Source organism: Anopheles moucheti, chromosome 3 (assembly GCF_943734755.1).
Source record: "Anopheles moucheti chromosome 3, idAnoMoucSN_F20_07, whole genome shotgun sequence".
Taxonomy (NCBI): domain Eukaryota; kingdom Metazoa; phylum Arthropoda; class Insecta; order Diptera; family Culicidae; genus Anopheles; species Anopheles moucheti.
The window spans coordinates 39,868,085-39,884,338 of NC_069141.1; the positions used below are offsets into that span (position 1 = coordinate 39,868,085).

At 41.1% G+C, this 16,254-nt stretch overlaps 2 protein-coding genes across 3 annotated transcripts in view; both read left to right on the forward strand.

The window, feature by feature from the left end:
- The window catches only part of LOC128305144 (ankyrin-3-like), a 52,497-nt gene extending 43,504 nt beyond the window's left edge, over positions 1-8,993 (forward strand). Inside the window, exons 13-17 of one of the 2 annotated variants that reach the window (XM_053042459.1) lie at positions 1,758-2,906; positions 4,183-4,512; positions 5,510-5,645; positions 5,716-5,863; positions 6,138-8,993. In XM_053042459.1, coding sequence (XP_052898419.1) covers positions 1,758-2,906; positions 4,183-4,512; positions 5,510-5,645; positions 5,716-5,863; positions 6,138-6,431 — 2,057 coding nt within the window. In that variant the 3' untranslated portion in view covers positions 6,432-8,993. The remainder of the gene's footprint in view (positions 1-1,757; positions 2,907-4,182; positions 4,513-5,509; positions 5,646-5,715; positions 5,864-6,137) is intronic. The other variant, XM_053042460.1, reaches the window with a different exon arrangement.
- A 303-nt stretch (positions 8,994-9,296) lies between these two features.
- On the forward strand, positions 9,297-13,720 carry LOC128301342 (inhibitor of Bruton tyrosine kinase). The gene is made up of 6 exons (XM_053037770.1): positions 9,297-9,560; positions 9,632-10,177; positions 10,238-10,338; positions 10,424-10,738; positions 10,839-11,723; positions 11,798-13,720. Exons 1-6 carry the CDS (start codon positions 9,324-9,326, stop codon positions 13,596-13,598), a joined length of 3,885 nt encoding a protein of 1,294 aa, XP_052893730.1. The 5' UTR covers positions 9,297-9,323; the 3' UTR covers positions 13,599-13,720.
- The last annotated feature ends 2,534 nt before the right edge of the window (positions 13,721-16,254 follow it).

The following is a 16,254-nucleotide window of genomic DNA, read 5'->3' on the forward strand; positions in this document are numbered from 1 at the left end:
CAAGTTGAATCCTTTTCCTGCATTTGAAACTGTTCTCATTCTCCGTATCTTTATCTTCTACCAACTTTATATGTTTTTTTTTTACAAACGGGTGTTTTGTGAAATTTGAAAATGATTGTTCTACATTCGCCAATGTCTTTAGATCTCGAATGATTAAGTTATATTGATTTTTTTTTGTTTTTTTATTGTAAAAGTTCCTATTTTCTAACCTGATCATTAACTCTGAGATGCCTGTTTTTTTCGATTGATTTTTGTTGTTATTGGTTTTGTGTTATTTTAAATGACTCTGAGGGATGAGTTTGATGTGTTATGCATTTGAATAAGCATAAAGTGTTTCTGGAACACATTGCAGAATGTTTATGAGTTTTAAACACACAACTGTAGTGTAAACTGCTTTATTATCTTTACTTTTCTGTTTCATTACCCTGCTCAACCGTTGTAACAAATTATGAATCCTATTTTTTTATTCGCAAATCATTCCAAAAGACCTATTTCTTGGTAGGATGAGTTGATATCAAACGCTCTCTGATAATTGTATAGAAATGAGGACAAATTTCTATGGATCTGTTGTTAATTTTTACATTATCTTTTTTATATACCACTAGATAGAACTAGTCCTTTCTTGTGATCAAACTCTCAACTATGGATGAAGTGTGCAGTTATCCTTACTTGTACTATATAGTTCTCAGTTGAAGTAGACAAAGTATATATTTCTTCTTGGAAAATCTAAGGTGTAAAATATTGCGTTACGTAGGATAGTAGGTTATGGAAGTGCGACAATTGAACCGAGGGAAAGATATATTGTAGGAAAAGTGTCGTGAAGTGCCTGGATTTAAAAAGTTTTTTCTCTTATTTGTATGTTTGCGTTTGTGGTTTGTTATTTGTACTTCTGTTTTAGTTTTTTAATATCTTGTTTGTGAAAATCGTGTTTTTCGTTTTCTTTGTATGTAGTTTGTTCGGTTTATGTTTCGTTTTATAAAAGTTTTTTTACAAAACTTTTTAATGTTTCGTGAACTTACATTTCAACATGTACAAAAAATATATACGAAGCTATTGTGAGCTTTTCAAAATGTTGAAAATTAGGAGATGCAGCATTTGTTCGCAATTCTCATTTTCTGTTATCTTCTTTTCCATTAAATGTTTGTACTAAGAATATAGTTTATGTGTTTGTTTTTCATCCACCACCTATGATAAAGTGCTAGAGATGAAATAACAATTATTGTATTTATACTTACGAGCAATGCAAAGCAATGTGTCATATGGTACTACATAACATTTCTGACTTTCAAGTGCTGTTCCATTGCTCGACTCTGCGTGCACTTTCACAGCTCATCGAAAATTCCCAACAGCACAAACCGTTTGAAGCTTCAGTTACATATTACCTATTGTCTCCTTTCCATACTGTCTGTTTTGATTCACCACAATTTCTATTTCACTAGTTGTCACTATGTAAGTGAATGTTTTATTTTTCTCTATCTTTCTCGATGCCTCTTGGTCGTATCTATTGTTATGTCCCTAACAACATCACACGAGTATTCATTATACCCAACGGCAAATCATAAATCCTGTCTCCCACGTTCGTTACCAATTTTTCGACTCATCTTTGGCGCTTATCACATTAAAATTGTGCGACTTCTCGATTCTTTAAAACCGAATATAACTTGTCTTGATAATCATGAAATGAAACACACACTCAACATCTAAACACAACGCTGAACAAACAATCATCCCTTCCAACTCCTTCACTCCGGTCGTAGCAGTAGCCGAGGATGTGCAAGAAATTATTCAGCAAGCCATCAAAGATCATGACACCCATGACGATGACGAAGAAGAGGAAGCCGGGCCGGTGGCGGTCGATACAGTTGGCAGCGATTCGGCAGTCAGCGACCGTGAGGAAGATTCCGAAGGATTTGAACTGGATCTGGAAACGGACAAAAGTGGTAAAGTTAAGACGATAAAGAAACACTCGAAGGTGAACATTAAAATCAATAAAACCGTCGCCCAACGTCCTACGGTCGGGGACATCGAGTGGGAAGTGCCAGAACCGGATGCAAGGCAACCACAAATAGAGATTTCATCCGTAAACCTGGAGGACGTCTCGAACGATCGGCGGTACAGTTTGGATCACATTGATCCCGTTGCCGAAGGACTAACGCTCGGTGCTCGCACATATGAAAAATCTCTCTCGACCCCGGGCGAAACGGAGCAGAAAAAATCCGAACAAATTGTTATCATTTCGTCCGATAATAACATCTCCGAAGTGCCAGCAGACTATTCCGGTGACATCGACGAGTTTATTTTCGTGCAAACATCGCCGGAAAATTTTGCCAAGATGGAGAAAGAGCAGGCCACTGGTGGGGTGGTAACAGATGAGGATGATAACAGCAATTTGGTCATCATCACGGAGGAACACTACGATTACGAATTGACGAGCGACGATGATCGACGATCGTCCAGTATGCTGGAAGACCCATCTCCGCCAGAAGAAAAAGATCTTGAAGGATATACAGTTGCTCAGTCATCCTCGGACGCTGGAGCAAATGCCCAGAAGCGCTTCATTGTCGGTGGAAGTAGTAGTTCGGAGAGTGAAGAAGATCCACAACAGCGGCGCCGAGACCGTGATCAACCCGGATCGACCACGATCGTAAGACGCACGTTGCGAACGAAAACGATCCCGACCGGGCTTACGATTACCGAGGACGAATCGGTCGTCTTGAAGGATAACCTGCCCAATACCAGTACCAGCCCAGCGATAACTGTCTGCCAGCCAACACCGCCACCGGCGCAGCCACCCTCCAGCAGTACCAGCAACAACTTCTCTATCCGCACAGGACCGGGATCATCGAGTGGATCAGACGTTGCCCTGCACGAAACGGCAGGCGAACTAAGCGATGACGATGAAACAGGTAAATGGCGCACCCAGCTCACACCCACTGTTCTCTCTTCTCTTGCTGTTCATTTTCGAGCTTTGAACTATATCACACCTCTCACTTCCCTTCTTACCCATTGAACAAAAGTTCATTTATCCCTTCTTGGCAGCTCATTCATTCATGATTTTCTTTTGTCCTATAAATTACACCAATAACTCCACTACAAACCACTACAAAACGCAAATTTGTTTCCCTCACGAAAAGAACAACATTGCATCCCCATTCCCTATCATTCATTCACTCCAAAACGTTTCATTTCGCCTTTTGTTTGTCGATCTATTGTTTGTCTTGCTCATCTCCATCATTAGTAATCATCTCCGTTTCCGTTTCACACACGACTCACGTGCGTTATATGGTGTTGTAAAGATTGTATATGTATGCGCCCTCTTTGAAAGGATGATATTTTGGCAACTCCTTCAATGTGGCAGGAGATTCGGAAATTGATGCTTAATCGTATCGCAAAGGGCATTGTATTAATTTCGTAAAACAGGAAAAACGCTAACACACACTTTCATTTCACCTTATCATAGCTTCGTTTTGATACAATTGCGACTTTTTATTGCTTAACCCTTGCAAAATGGTGAATGTAATTGTAACCTATGAATAAATGATCTGAGAGATACTCAGAACGAGGCGTCTCACGGGTGTAATGATCTGGAAAAGGTTTGCTTGCAGGCTTTCAGTAGGAGTAATTTTTTGTTAAATTTTGGTTAATTTTGTGATTTACGTTGTTGTTTTTTTTGCGTCTCTTGATTGTTTAGGCAAACGTATCAGTATAAAACTGCGATATTTCGTAGTTGTCTCATATTACGCTGTTCAAACTGTTATACCAATTATCCAGGATTGTTTTTTGTTCAAAACGGTAATGTAGGAACATTATTTGCAAACTGTAACCCACTGTTTAGGCGCTTGCTTTGAACGGTAATGGTAGATAGGTTTCGCTCTTTCAAGTTCCAACACTATGTGCAAATGTAAAACATCTAAGGAAAGCTCCTGTTTTTAATCCTGAATTAAGCACAAAATCCACTGATTTGTGAAGACGCCAATAGGAATGCTGATAGGCTGCCAATGTTGATTATACTCTTTATTTAATTAAATTCTGCGTCAAACTACAACAATATGAATCAGAACCGTATCGATGTACCTTACTCTATACCCGTTGTCATGTTACACTTTTGCCGCTTTTATCGTGAACAACACGCTCAAAATTTTTGTCTTCCAAATTATTCTATCCTTAATTTTTCCACCAAAGGTAAAGTCAACATCAACCAGCACGTGGCCGGTGTTAACCCGGAAACGGACACTGCTCTATCTGAGGATTTACACCCTTCACCCACCGTTACGTCCTCGCGTGTGTCGGTGATCGTAACCCAAGTATCCAACGATCTGATCGATGACGAAAAGCCTCCGCAGTTAGCGGAGGACATGTTGGTCGATCTTTCTGTGCACGGTGAAGACGGTGGTGAAGATGAAGCGAACGAATCTGACATCGACAATACTGAAATTCATGGTGGTGGTGATGGTGGTGGCTCTGTACTGGTTCAAATGGGAACGGGCCCAGCAGAAGGCAGTACAGAAATTAGTATGTAGAGCTATTACTATCCTTATAGCAGCCCCTCTTTGCTACATTTGTCCGATGCTTTCCACTGTCACTATTTGCCGCTCCTTGTACTTTGGCATTTTTAGCACTTCTTCTATGTCAACTGTTTTCTGTCTATCTCTATACAAATACCCTAAGATTGGTTTCAAACAGTTAGTTTCGATGTCGTGTTGGTGATCTGGATGTTCTTCTCTCCTTTTGTATTAGTGTTGAGTTTACTAACTGCCCTTTTCATGGTTGCCCTTTTTATGTTTATTTGCTAGTTATGTTCCAGTTTAGTTTTTGTATTTCTTTCCTTTAGTTATTATTGTTTTCTTGTTTCTCCTTCTCTATATTCGCCCCTATTGACTTTTTGTTTCTTTCAAACAATATTTCTTCACCTTTCCTTCCTTTGTCATAACAGCTTGCCTCGAATTAATAATGACGTTCTACTATCAAAACTGTTTCGTTTAGTACCTGTGTACTAATGCTCGTTTTTAATCTATTGTTATCGTTAAATATAAATCTTCCCAAACAAACGTGCCAAACATATGTGCACCAATACAAAATCAATATCATGAACATATTTCTCTTAGCACTACTAAACCTGTTGCATGCATCTGAAAACTGATGTTTAGAGCAAAACGCCCTGTAGTAAACTTACAATTGATTGAAGAGTATATTAACATATTTTATCCATCATATAAAGCTAAATTTGTTGTTGTTGTAGAATAATTGCGAGCTAAAGAAGTAGTACTAATTGATAGTGTTGAGATATAAACATAACAAGCGTCGCATGAAATAGGAAACTGAGAAAATGCATGTGTCCAAATTAAAAAAAAGGTCATGAAATGGTTGAACAACAAGTCAATGGTACTCAATGGTGCAGCATATTAATCATTGATACCTGAAAAAAACCATTACCATTTAAGGCAATGGTGTAAGCAAGAGTCCAATAGAATAGCATTTGTAAGATTACGATTTTGTTGCTCAATTCCAGAAAACTATCTTGTTCATAATAACGACCAACTGGCAGGTATGGAGCCAAATGAACCACCAGTCGGAACGGCTGTTCTAACAAATAATGGATCCACCCGTATACAGACAAATACTATCGTGGATGAATCAGATGATGGGTACGTTTCTTTAAGATAGAATGATAATCATTTCTGCATTCTCGTACATTGAATATCTTTTCAATTTCAGAACCGTTCGTACTACGGTGTTCTCCACAACGATGAGATTCGACGTTCCCGAAGACATGAAAGACCAGATATTGAAGGAGTTACGCGACCAAGAATTAACGGGGAATCAACAGCAGCGAGAGTTGCAACAGTCAGTTCAAATAGACCAGGTAATACAGGATAACAACCAAGATAAAAGTTTGGCTCAGTTATCACTAATTAGGTGTTTACTAAGTTATTACTAATAAGTATACTTTTGGTCATTCAAAACCTGATAACGGAAGGAAGCAAAGTCTTCATATAGATGCAATTCAGATATCGGTTTTGATGAATTTTTCAATTAGCTCCATAAATATCACAAAATCAATCTTGCATATGAAACATTGCGCCATGCCATAGCAGCTTGATTGATACATAATTCTTTTTTTTTCTGGAAACTTTCAGCTGTTGAGTAACCCACTAATTACGTTGGATCCGGACACGGGTGCCTCAACAACACGAACGACAACGACTACTAAAACAATCACACTCACACCGGATGGCGATTTCCCGGAGGATGAGTTGCTGCAGAAGATCACAACGGTAACGACGCACACTTCTCAACAAAACGTACCAGAAATGATCAAGGAAACGACCGTCACCGTAACGGAAATGGTGGACGGGCGAACACTAGACGGTGTCGCCAAGGAACTCAACAATAAGGTGGATGAGTTCATGAACCAGGAGCGAAAAAATTAAGCTAGAACTATAATAATTGTAACCAGACAACATTCGGGATGGGGAGCAAAATTATTGAAGTTTGCGTGTGTGTGTGTGTGTTCACCGAAGTCATCATACTCTTAAACGTTACATTTAAGAGTTGTGCAAGCAACAGTCGGTTTGAATGAGGTTTTCATTATGAGAGGCGCTTACAAGTGGCGATTTGCGCACAAGCTATCATATGCATCTTGTGGATTGATGTATTTCATACAGTCTTTACAAACACTTGAATCCCTATCAATGCTCGCCCTAACAGGGAGTTGCTTTCGGTTAACAGAAACAAGAACTTTTCCAGTGCCTGGTTATGTTTTTCTTTAGTGTTGTGGAGTGCAAAGACAACGAAAGCAATGCTAGAAAATGTGTTGAATGATTTTGGTTGAATTACTGCATTGCTGTTTCTTAGCTATCGGTTATAAAACCCAACCAACGTTGCCCATTGGTCGCCCCTAGACTCCATTCAACTCTTTCTACAAGAAATAAGAGTTGTAAAATCGCAATCATATATACACTGGTCCCGTAATACTTTTACCGCCCTATGCTTATGGACGATTGTTCCATTTACAGCGTCGTTTTGAAACATTACTAGGGAGGAGAGCATAAGCGAGTTTTAATAGCAAAATATCATTCGACACAGAAGAAGTAAAAGCGAAAAATCACAAACATTGCATTATATTTCTGCTTCTGGGAAAAACGAATCCGACGTGATGGATATTGGTAAACACAAGGTACGTTTACCAAGCACTGTGAAGATTAAATCAGATAAACATTAATGGAATTAAGCTTATCGTACAAAATGTCATGCAATATAAGTGAGAAATGCTATATAGAATGTCGCTATATTTAGTGTAATGCGTCGGAAAGCTGCAAACATCATGAAACTGCAAAATCCTAGTTAGTTGTGCACACAAAGATTCAGAACAAACCCCGTAACCCTCGGAAACCTAGGTGGTTATACATAAATATATTTATCGTAGATTTAAGGCACAGAAAAGCGCAGTTTGAACACATAATGCAAACGAGATGTATTAGCTTTACCCATACGAAAGGTTAGAACATAGCTCTTGAATCGAGCATACAGTTGAGACCGACCGACATAGGCCAGATGAAAAGGAGAACGGTACCTATCTGGACATGGATTGGCATTTATTTAAGCAAACATTCGGATAATTGGAACCAATTCAAGCACTACTACTCGCGTAGCATGATCTGATACCGAACTATAGGATCCCCTCCATAGTTGTTAGGAACAATTGAAAAGCTTCTCGCGAAACTATTTATGGATAAATGATGCTAGCGGAATGATTGATGGAGATGATGCTAGCACACAAAAACACACTCACATTTTATCGCTTTCGCTTATTGTTCACACCCGTGAAAAAGCAGACAGTGTACTCCCGAGGACAGGACACTGCTTTGAGCAAACGTTTGATTTATAGAATTTCGGACTAAAGATCAGCGTGTAATGTGAAACGTACACGTATACATCAGATAATTTTTATAAAGATTTTTTTCTTTTTAATGATTATTATATTTATTATGCGTGCAGATTTAGGCTTATAGCGTTGATAATGTAATTTGTTTTGCAACATTAGTGTTTGTATTTTTATTGCTACCACCCTCTTTCCGTCTAATCCTATTTTACCAGTGATTTCAAATTAGTAGGAAAAGGGTGAACGAATCATGTTTTTGAACTGTACTGTTCATTTTATTACGTGTAAAGATCGTACGATTTAAGATTTCTGTTGCGTTCTATTTTTTATTGTGTAATTGATTGCTGGCTTCTAAAGAAAACACACAGCACTATGCAAAGGTTTTGCACTGTTTGGCAGCTAGAAATATGGTTCATCGATATCTGGAGTGTAATGATTAGTTTGTAATCCGATTAAACTATTTATTAAAATACTGCGAAATAATAGTTCAAAAGTGTTTGCTTTCCATTGTTCTGTTGGCTGAATGTAAAAGGAGGTCGTGTGCCGCTCTGGGGAAAAGATTTTGCATTGCATGTGTAATTAAAAAAAACAAATGGATCAAACAAATCCGAAACAAGAACAAAAGAGAGTAAAATTTATTGATAATAATGAAGGAAAAATAAGAAATCAAAACAAAGAACGATGGAAGCACGATACTATATTTTTTACTTGTGTATAGAGTTTATTTACAAACGATTGCAGTAAATGCGTGAACATAAAAGCAAATGAAAAAAGAAAAAGTTTAAAGGAATAATTCACTGCACTTGGATTGATCGTGCGATCATACGCAATGTTGTGTGCTAACTAGCCAGTAACCAACCCTTTCTCTAACTATTCACGAAGAGAAGAGTATGCACGCTACGCCACATATAAAGGCAATATGAGCATCGGGGCACTTCGAAAGTGTACAATGGATACCGGTCGATTGTTGTATGCTACCGTATGCTTGCCACATCCATTCTTGTATTTTCAAAATATCATTTCAACGCAGCAAATACAAAAAATAACTTTGTGACCTAAACACACGAACTCATGGTTAAGAAATATATTCAATCGATCACAGACTTAGATCACGTACAGAGAAGTCTTTTGTTTTGTAAAGTGTAGCGTTATCATCCGAATTGCACCATACTCCGAAATAAGTTGCCGATGCTACCACGTGCTTGTCGTTTGAACAATTGAAAATGTTCGTTAATGTATCGAAACCTTGAAAGCAATCGCGATTGCATTGCTCAGTGTTGAATCTGATGGTATATACCGACACTGTCGGATGTTTTGCTGTCAGTTGAACAAAAAAGAGCCAGCGGGTCGGTGTTTCGCGTTGGCATCTTTTGCGGCGATTTGTTATGGTTTTGTGTGCGCAGGAGAGCAAAGTTTGTATTCCACATATTATTGTGCATCGATGGTTACCATCTCCGATTACGATTATGAGTGCACGAAAAAGTGTCGTCTAGTGAGCCATGGAAATGCAATCACAGCCGCACTTACGAAACGCGCCATTTCCGATGAGTTGCTGGCCGCGTACATTGCCAAAACATGTCGTAATTTTGCGCACATCGTCGATGAATATGGTCGATCGGCTCTGCATATGGCCGCATCGGTTGGTCGGTCTGCCATTGTCGAGTGGTTAATAAATCAGGTAGGGTGCCTTTTTTAATATCTCCGGCTGGTGTCTAGTTGTTTACCTTCAGCTTAATATTTTCTTCTCAGGGTGCCTGCCTAACGCAGAAGGATCTCGAGTCGGGACACACCGCATTGCACCGGGCTATGTACTATGGCAGTATCGGGTCTGCTGTTGTACTTGTGAAGCACGGCGCACCGCTCGATGCTCCGGATGAAGATTTTGTTAATCCCGTGCAGCTATGTAGCAATGTGTCGGAACAGCGCGCCAGTGCAAGCGATGAGCGCGGTGTTGCGCTTGGACCGGAGCTAATGATCTGGGGACAAAACAAAAACTACAACCTGGGCATCGGGAATGCGCAAGACAAGTGTAATCCCGAAAGTATGGAATATTTCCGTAAAACCCGTACTACAATCCGGAAGCTGGAAATTAGCTCGTACCACAGCGTGTTCTTGACTCACAAAATGGGTGAACTGTACGTTGCCGGTCACGGTGTCGGTGGACGGCTCGGTCTCGGCATGGAGGACACTATCGCATACCCGATGAAGGTCCCTGTCCCACTGAAAGATGATGAACGGATAACGGATGTGACCGCGGCCAAACACCACACGCTCATCCTCACCGATAGTAATCATGTAAGCGATTAAACGCTGATTACAAAACAACATGTTGAAGATTCCTTTCCCGCATTGCAGATTTACGCTTGCGGAGAGAATAAACACTGCCAGCTGGGACTTAAACCACCGCCACCGAATCTGCTGACATTCAAGGAAATTACGGGCCAATCTAATTTATCGTAAGATAATCTCAGCCTTAGTGTCCTTTTAGTTATTGATGTCCATTCGAACGTTGAGCATGTTTGCATTTATATGTGCTTACAGAGGGAAAACAATCAAGCGTGTCATTGCGAAGGACTATCATTCGATCGCTGTGCTGGACGCGGACATCTTCGTGTGGGGTCTGAACGGTGGTCAGTTCGGTCTGAAACGGGATTCCCACAGTGACATGATCGTGCTGGCCAAGCCAATTCCACTAATACCGGAGAGAACAACGCTCAAAGATGAGGGTAGTTCGGTAAAGCGTGACACAACGATCAAGCTGATCGACTCGAGCAATGCGGCCATTGTTGTGTACACAATGAAAAATTTTCTCCACATTTTTAGTGGCTTCAAAGTGAAAACGTACAAAAAACCATTGTAAGTATCAATTTTACATGCTAAATGGAAAATGTTCGTTCGATCGAATTGATTTGTTTGTATTATAAAACTAAGTACTTGATTCCTGTTTTTTTTACAGATTAGAAAAAATAGAATGCCTCTCGGTAACCGGGGGCGAGTTGCAAACCGATCAGGACGATGTGGTGAAGCGTTCTGGGGATTTGCGTGTAATCGTGTTTACAGCATCGCGCAACATCTACATCTGGTACGAAGATTGTCAACAATTTGTGCGCTGCGTGTTTGCTCAATCGCGCAACCTGGAGGTGGAAAAAGTACGCTGGTGTTCGCAACAGCACGCCCTGGTTCTACTGCTGGGCAATCTGTACCAGGGCATCATTACGAACAAGCTACCACGCTCGGCAAAGCACCAGTACAGCGAGTTTAAGGAAACATACAACCGTAAGGAACTGTGCGATACGCTACAAAGCCGCATAGAACTACGGCGTGTGCGGAACTTAAGCAACGTGGTCGATTTTACGTGTGACGCGGAGGGAGAGAATTATGCCGCTTTGGTGGAAAATACGCGTCGCTGCTTTTGCGTACCGGAGTTGGTCGAATCGAACTACGATTACGGAACACTGCTGGCGGATGCGACCGAAATGGACGGCGTACACGATGTGGTGTTGTATGTGGAACATGAGCCGTTTGCTAGCCATCGCTTCATCTTGTATCATCGATCAGATTCTCTGCGGAAATTGTTGCAACAGTTTCCAACGGAGAAAGAATTTGTGTTGAAGGACCATGGTTTTGCAGGTATCACGCTAGGAGCGTTCCGGTTAATCATGCGTTACTTTTACACGAATCAAATCATCGCCCGTGCAGATGTTGAACGGATGTTGAGAAAACCAGGCACGGATGAGATCGGAAGTAACATTGATAGTTCGCAACTAAAAGCCACGTGCAAGAAGCTGCAAGAGCAGATCGATAAGTTTGATCTGCCTGTCTTATCGAACTCGGTAAAAAAGTAAGTAAAACCGGTGTTAATTGTCGTTATTGTTTCTGGGAATGCCATAGTAACTCATACACACGTATTTGCAGATTGCAGGATGAACCTGCCATTGAACCCTTTCCGAAGCTGCGTCTCGATTCTTACCCCGAGCTGTACGATATAACGATCGAGCTGCAAGATGACAAGAAGCTGCGAGCGCACAAATGTGTGCTAGTTGCCCGACTAGACTATTTCAACATGATGTTTGCCCATTGTTGGACTGAAAAGCGCACAACAGCCGATCTAAGAACGGTACCTCGCGAATACATGGACGTTATTATACCCTTCCTGTACGATAACGATTACGGTCGCGTCCGAAGGCAGCGTTACTCGGAAAACTTTATACTGAGCATGATTATCATCTGCGATCAGTTTCTGATAGAAGAGCTGAAGAGTATCTTTGAAACGATCCTCAGCCAAAGGGTGCACCTAAGGAATGTGGGCGAACTGCTCGAGTTCGCCTATCAGTATAACTGTGAGGTTCTAAAGAGCGTTTGCATGCAGTTCGTGAGCGTCAACTTTGCCCGGTTGCTCGAGTGGCGTTTGCTGGATGGGCTAGATCCGAGTATGCTGGCGCAGATCGATAATTTCTACAAAGAATTCTTTCGCCTCTCTGAGTACCGCATGATCACTCCTTTCGCAGATGCGATTGGCGACGAAGAGTTGGAACAGTTTGTTAGCGACTTTCGAGTTGATCTCGAGCAAAAGGCAAACGACCAGACGAATGCATCCGAGCGTCCTATGAAACATACGCCGAAAGCAAAACAGCCAAATATGTCGGCGCTTTCAAAGCTGCAGCGAGAAAAGCGGAATTATGAAAAGGAAGCAATGGCATATCTGGAACGATTAGTACTGGAAGAAGCGGCTGCAGTGAAGGAACGAAAAATTTCGGCCAGCAAAACTGCGAACGCTGCCAGCTTCAGTTCACCCATCGGGAAGGGTGATAGTATTCTTGATCGGTCCGTGACAAACGAACCGGTTGGGAACAAATCCTGGCAAACGGTATCAGCGGATTCGAAAAGAAAAACTGCACTTTCGGCGGCATTGCGTGCCAATGAGGTGATGAAGGAGGAAGTGAAACAACCAGCAAATGAAAGTTTCTCCAACCTTCGGACGGTGTTGGAACGGAGCCCTACGGCGCCCCAGTTGGTACCGCTGCGATCACCAGACGAAGGTTATGAATCGTCCAGCAATGTTACCCGATCGGCTACAATTAATTTAAGTGACTTTACCTTGACAGACGGACGACTTTCGCAAAAGGAGCGTAAACGTCTTAATTCCGAAAAGTCCAAGATTGCTAAATCATCGCATCAAGAGATAAACGGTCAAGGGCAAACACCGGACACCACTTTACCTGCTCCGGTCAACCCGTGGAAAAATGTGGAGAACGTACCGGTCGTGGATTTGTTCAAAGTCGCAGAATCATCGCCAGGATCGAATGCTACAACATCTGGTCGTAGGCAGCGGAAAAGTAGTACAAACGAGCAAAGTAAACACTCGAGACTCGAATCGGATGCGTTTAGTTCTTCGCCTTCGTCTAGTAACACTTCCGATCAGAACGCTTCATCCGTCCCCATCAAGCCACAACGGCAACGGCAATCTAGCTCTCGGTACAGCGGCGGTGAGAAAGATTTCAACGAAATTTTGGAAGACGAGCGTCGTCAAAAGCGGTACTTTGAAAAGATCAAATCGAAATCGCTAATTCAGACGCAAATCGAGGAACGAGCTATTGAAGAATTACGCGCCTTCTACAACGTGGAGCAGGTGTTCGATGAAAGCATCACGATTGAGCGTTACCGACCACCACTACTGGAAAATGGTCCTAACTTTGCAGTGTGGCAATATCAGTAGAATTATCGGACGGTCCAAGCAATACCACTAACGTTAGCTGTATGGAGACTGCAAACCTGACGTTGCAGGTTTTTTATACTGTATTTTTCTGTGAATGTAATAAAACAAGCACATCAGTCGTGTCAGTGTAAAACTCTTATTCTGTTTGAAAAAAAACGGCAAAGAAATATAATTTAAAATCCACTAACTTAGGTTACCGGCGAATGGTAGCAACCATAGTCAGAACTATGCCATCTACATAACCTCTCCAAGGTCTTCAACAAAGATTTATCCTGGATTTAAGTCTTTCATAATTGTCTTTCTGCGCCTACAGTTCTTGTATCGCGTTTTAACTAATATATATATCTATAAATTAAATTTCTTTGGTGACCGGAATGTGAGAATTAAGGTTTATAGAAGAACATTCCTTTCACATTCCTATCAAACGCATTAGAGTGAAGGGGGAAAAGGCAAAACGGATCCTGCATCTCTTTCGTATTTTGCGCCGTTCCGTCCGTCGAAAACGCTTCAGAAACGATGGAATTTTTGGTTTCTGACACCAAGAGAGCATGATCAACGAAGAGGTAGCACAAATTTCCGTACCACGTGGTATCATTCCATTTAGCTGTACCCTTCCCTCTACTGATCATAGCGCTTGATCCGTCAACTGATCTTTCATCTCTTTCCGTTTGTCCAAACAGTACAGTGCGTACCATAACTATACACAAGTTTATTTTTATGGAAATAACAATGTGGAATATTTAAGGAATATATTTATACATGGAATCCTTTCAAACTCCCGGACATTCCATGACGAAAACAGATATAATTATTGCGAAATAACCGAACAATAAGCAATGAATAATGTCTTCGGAAATAATGGTACTCCATGTTTCCTACTCCTAATGATTAAAAAACTGACCTGATGTACAGTTATGACACGCACCGTAGGAACTGGATGGATAAAATGAGACGGAGGATTCTCGCCACAGTACCTGAGCTATTTACTCTATCGATCGCTCTCCGGAGAGGGCCCTTGTTTGATAGTATGTGTAACTAATAGCCAATAGTAGAAGATCTCTCATTTTGATGATTGATCAATAGTATCAAAGCGAACGATAACGTGAGTATGCGATATCAATATGTTATGTACAAACATGGCGGATCCTTGTGCGGATCAGATTGATGTTATCTCCTTTCATGGATGCTCTCTTGGTGTCAGAAATCACAAAACCGGTCGCTTTTTGGTGGCTCCGATCGCATGCGCGGAGACTTCGACGAAAGGAAAAGCGCTTCAAAATAATATGCAATGACGACTGAGATGACCGCGTGCTCCTCTAGCTCTAGCTTTTGTGGACAGTGTTTTTGTGTGTTTATTAAAAGTTTATTTAATACAATAAATAGTTTGATCTTCGGATTCGTGGTTGAGTTGAGAAAAGGGATCAACGGCGGATCAATCGGTAGACGAAGTAGGTGGTCACCTTGTGCCTCGCCGTGGTGGAGACCCCGAAAAATGTGTGTAGCAGTAAAAGGTGTATACATAGGCCCTCTCTCCTTATGCTAGAGGGGGCCCTGAAGGGTACCACAAACGGCCCCTGGCGAAATTTGACCGCAAACTACCCGTGGGATGATTCAAAGTGAGTTCAGGAGCCCCTTCTTACTGCGCCTTTAGCTTTGCCACATTTCAAGGGCCTCAATGCCCCCCAATTCATCTTTTTTTTAAATTAGAGGCTCCATTTATAAGTCCGCCCTGGGCCTCCAAGGGGTTTGATCCTCCACTGACATGCCCTACCCATTGATAGCGCAAAGGATAATCAACAGCTTCGGATTTCTTTATTAAAAATCCGCGACTCGGAGCTGCAAACTGTGGAGACCATGTTATATAAGTCAATACTGATACGCTAATGGTATACACATCATTGGATTACGAGCACCCCCGCAGCAACCCTGCAAACAAATTCTAACTTACGTACAGATAAGTCAATGACAATGAAGCAACCGCTAAAATGACGAGCTCCTTGAGCTACGGTACAATGAGTTAGGACATTGGGACAATGGGAGAAATTTGCAACTTATTTCACAGCTTATGTCCTTGATCCTTGAGACATACATTTCGGAAAACTATGCACTATCGAGAAAACAGTATTTAACAGAAATTGTTCCATTTTTTTTCTTGATTTTGTTGTTTGTTGTCTTTATTTTGGAAATCAAGGTTTTATATGCGTTTTCGCTTTCTCCTTTCATCGTTCTCCACCGTGTTGTTATTGGAATGTGTTTGTGGTTTTCGTCGTGGTTGGATTGATTTATTTATTATGTGTTTTTAGCACTTCTAGCTTGAGTATGCTGCTTTTCATTTCTTGTATGCCTATGTGTGTGTGTGTATGTTTTCTTTTTCTCTATCATTATCAGCTCCTCCATAAAGGGGTGCGCCAAAAGTGTGTGATGGACCGTGTTTCGCGTCTTGATCTTACTCATGCACTAAACTTGTGTGCTTTCTTTCGTCTCAGTATATTGTGATGATATTTGTATCCATCACATTACCGTTTGTATTTGGTTTGGGTGGAAAAAGTTACCATTTTTGTAGAGTACGATCCAGCCCTTCATCACTGAATTATTTGCATTCACTTGCGTTTGCTTACAAGGTGACACACACCCGAACATCTATTGTAGTTGCATA

Bases quoted from the DNA above. Each gene is read 5' to 3' on its own strand.
- LOC128301342 (XM_053037770.1), top strand. From the start codon at position 9,324: ATGGTTACCATCTCCGATTACGATTATGAGTGCACGAAAAAGTGTCGT. The intron at 10,178-10,237 runs GTAAGCGATTAA...CCCGCATTGCAG, and splicing joins TCCTCACCGATAGTAATCAT to ATTTACGCTTGCGGAGAGAA. The intron at 10,739-10,838 runs GTAAGTATCAAT...TTTTTTTTACAG, and splicing joins AAAACGTACAAAAAACCATT to ATTAGAAAAAATAGAATGCC.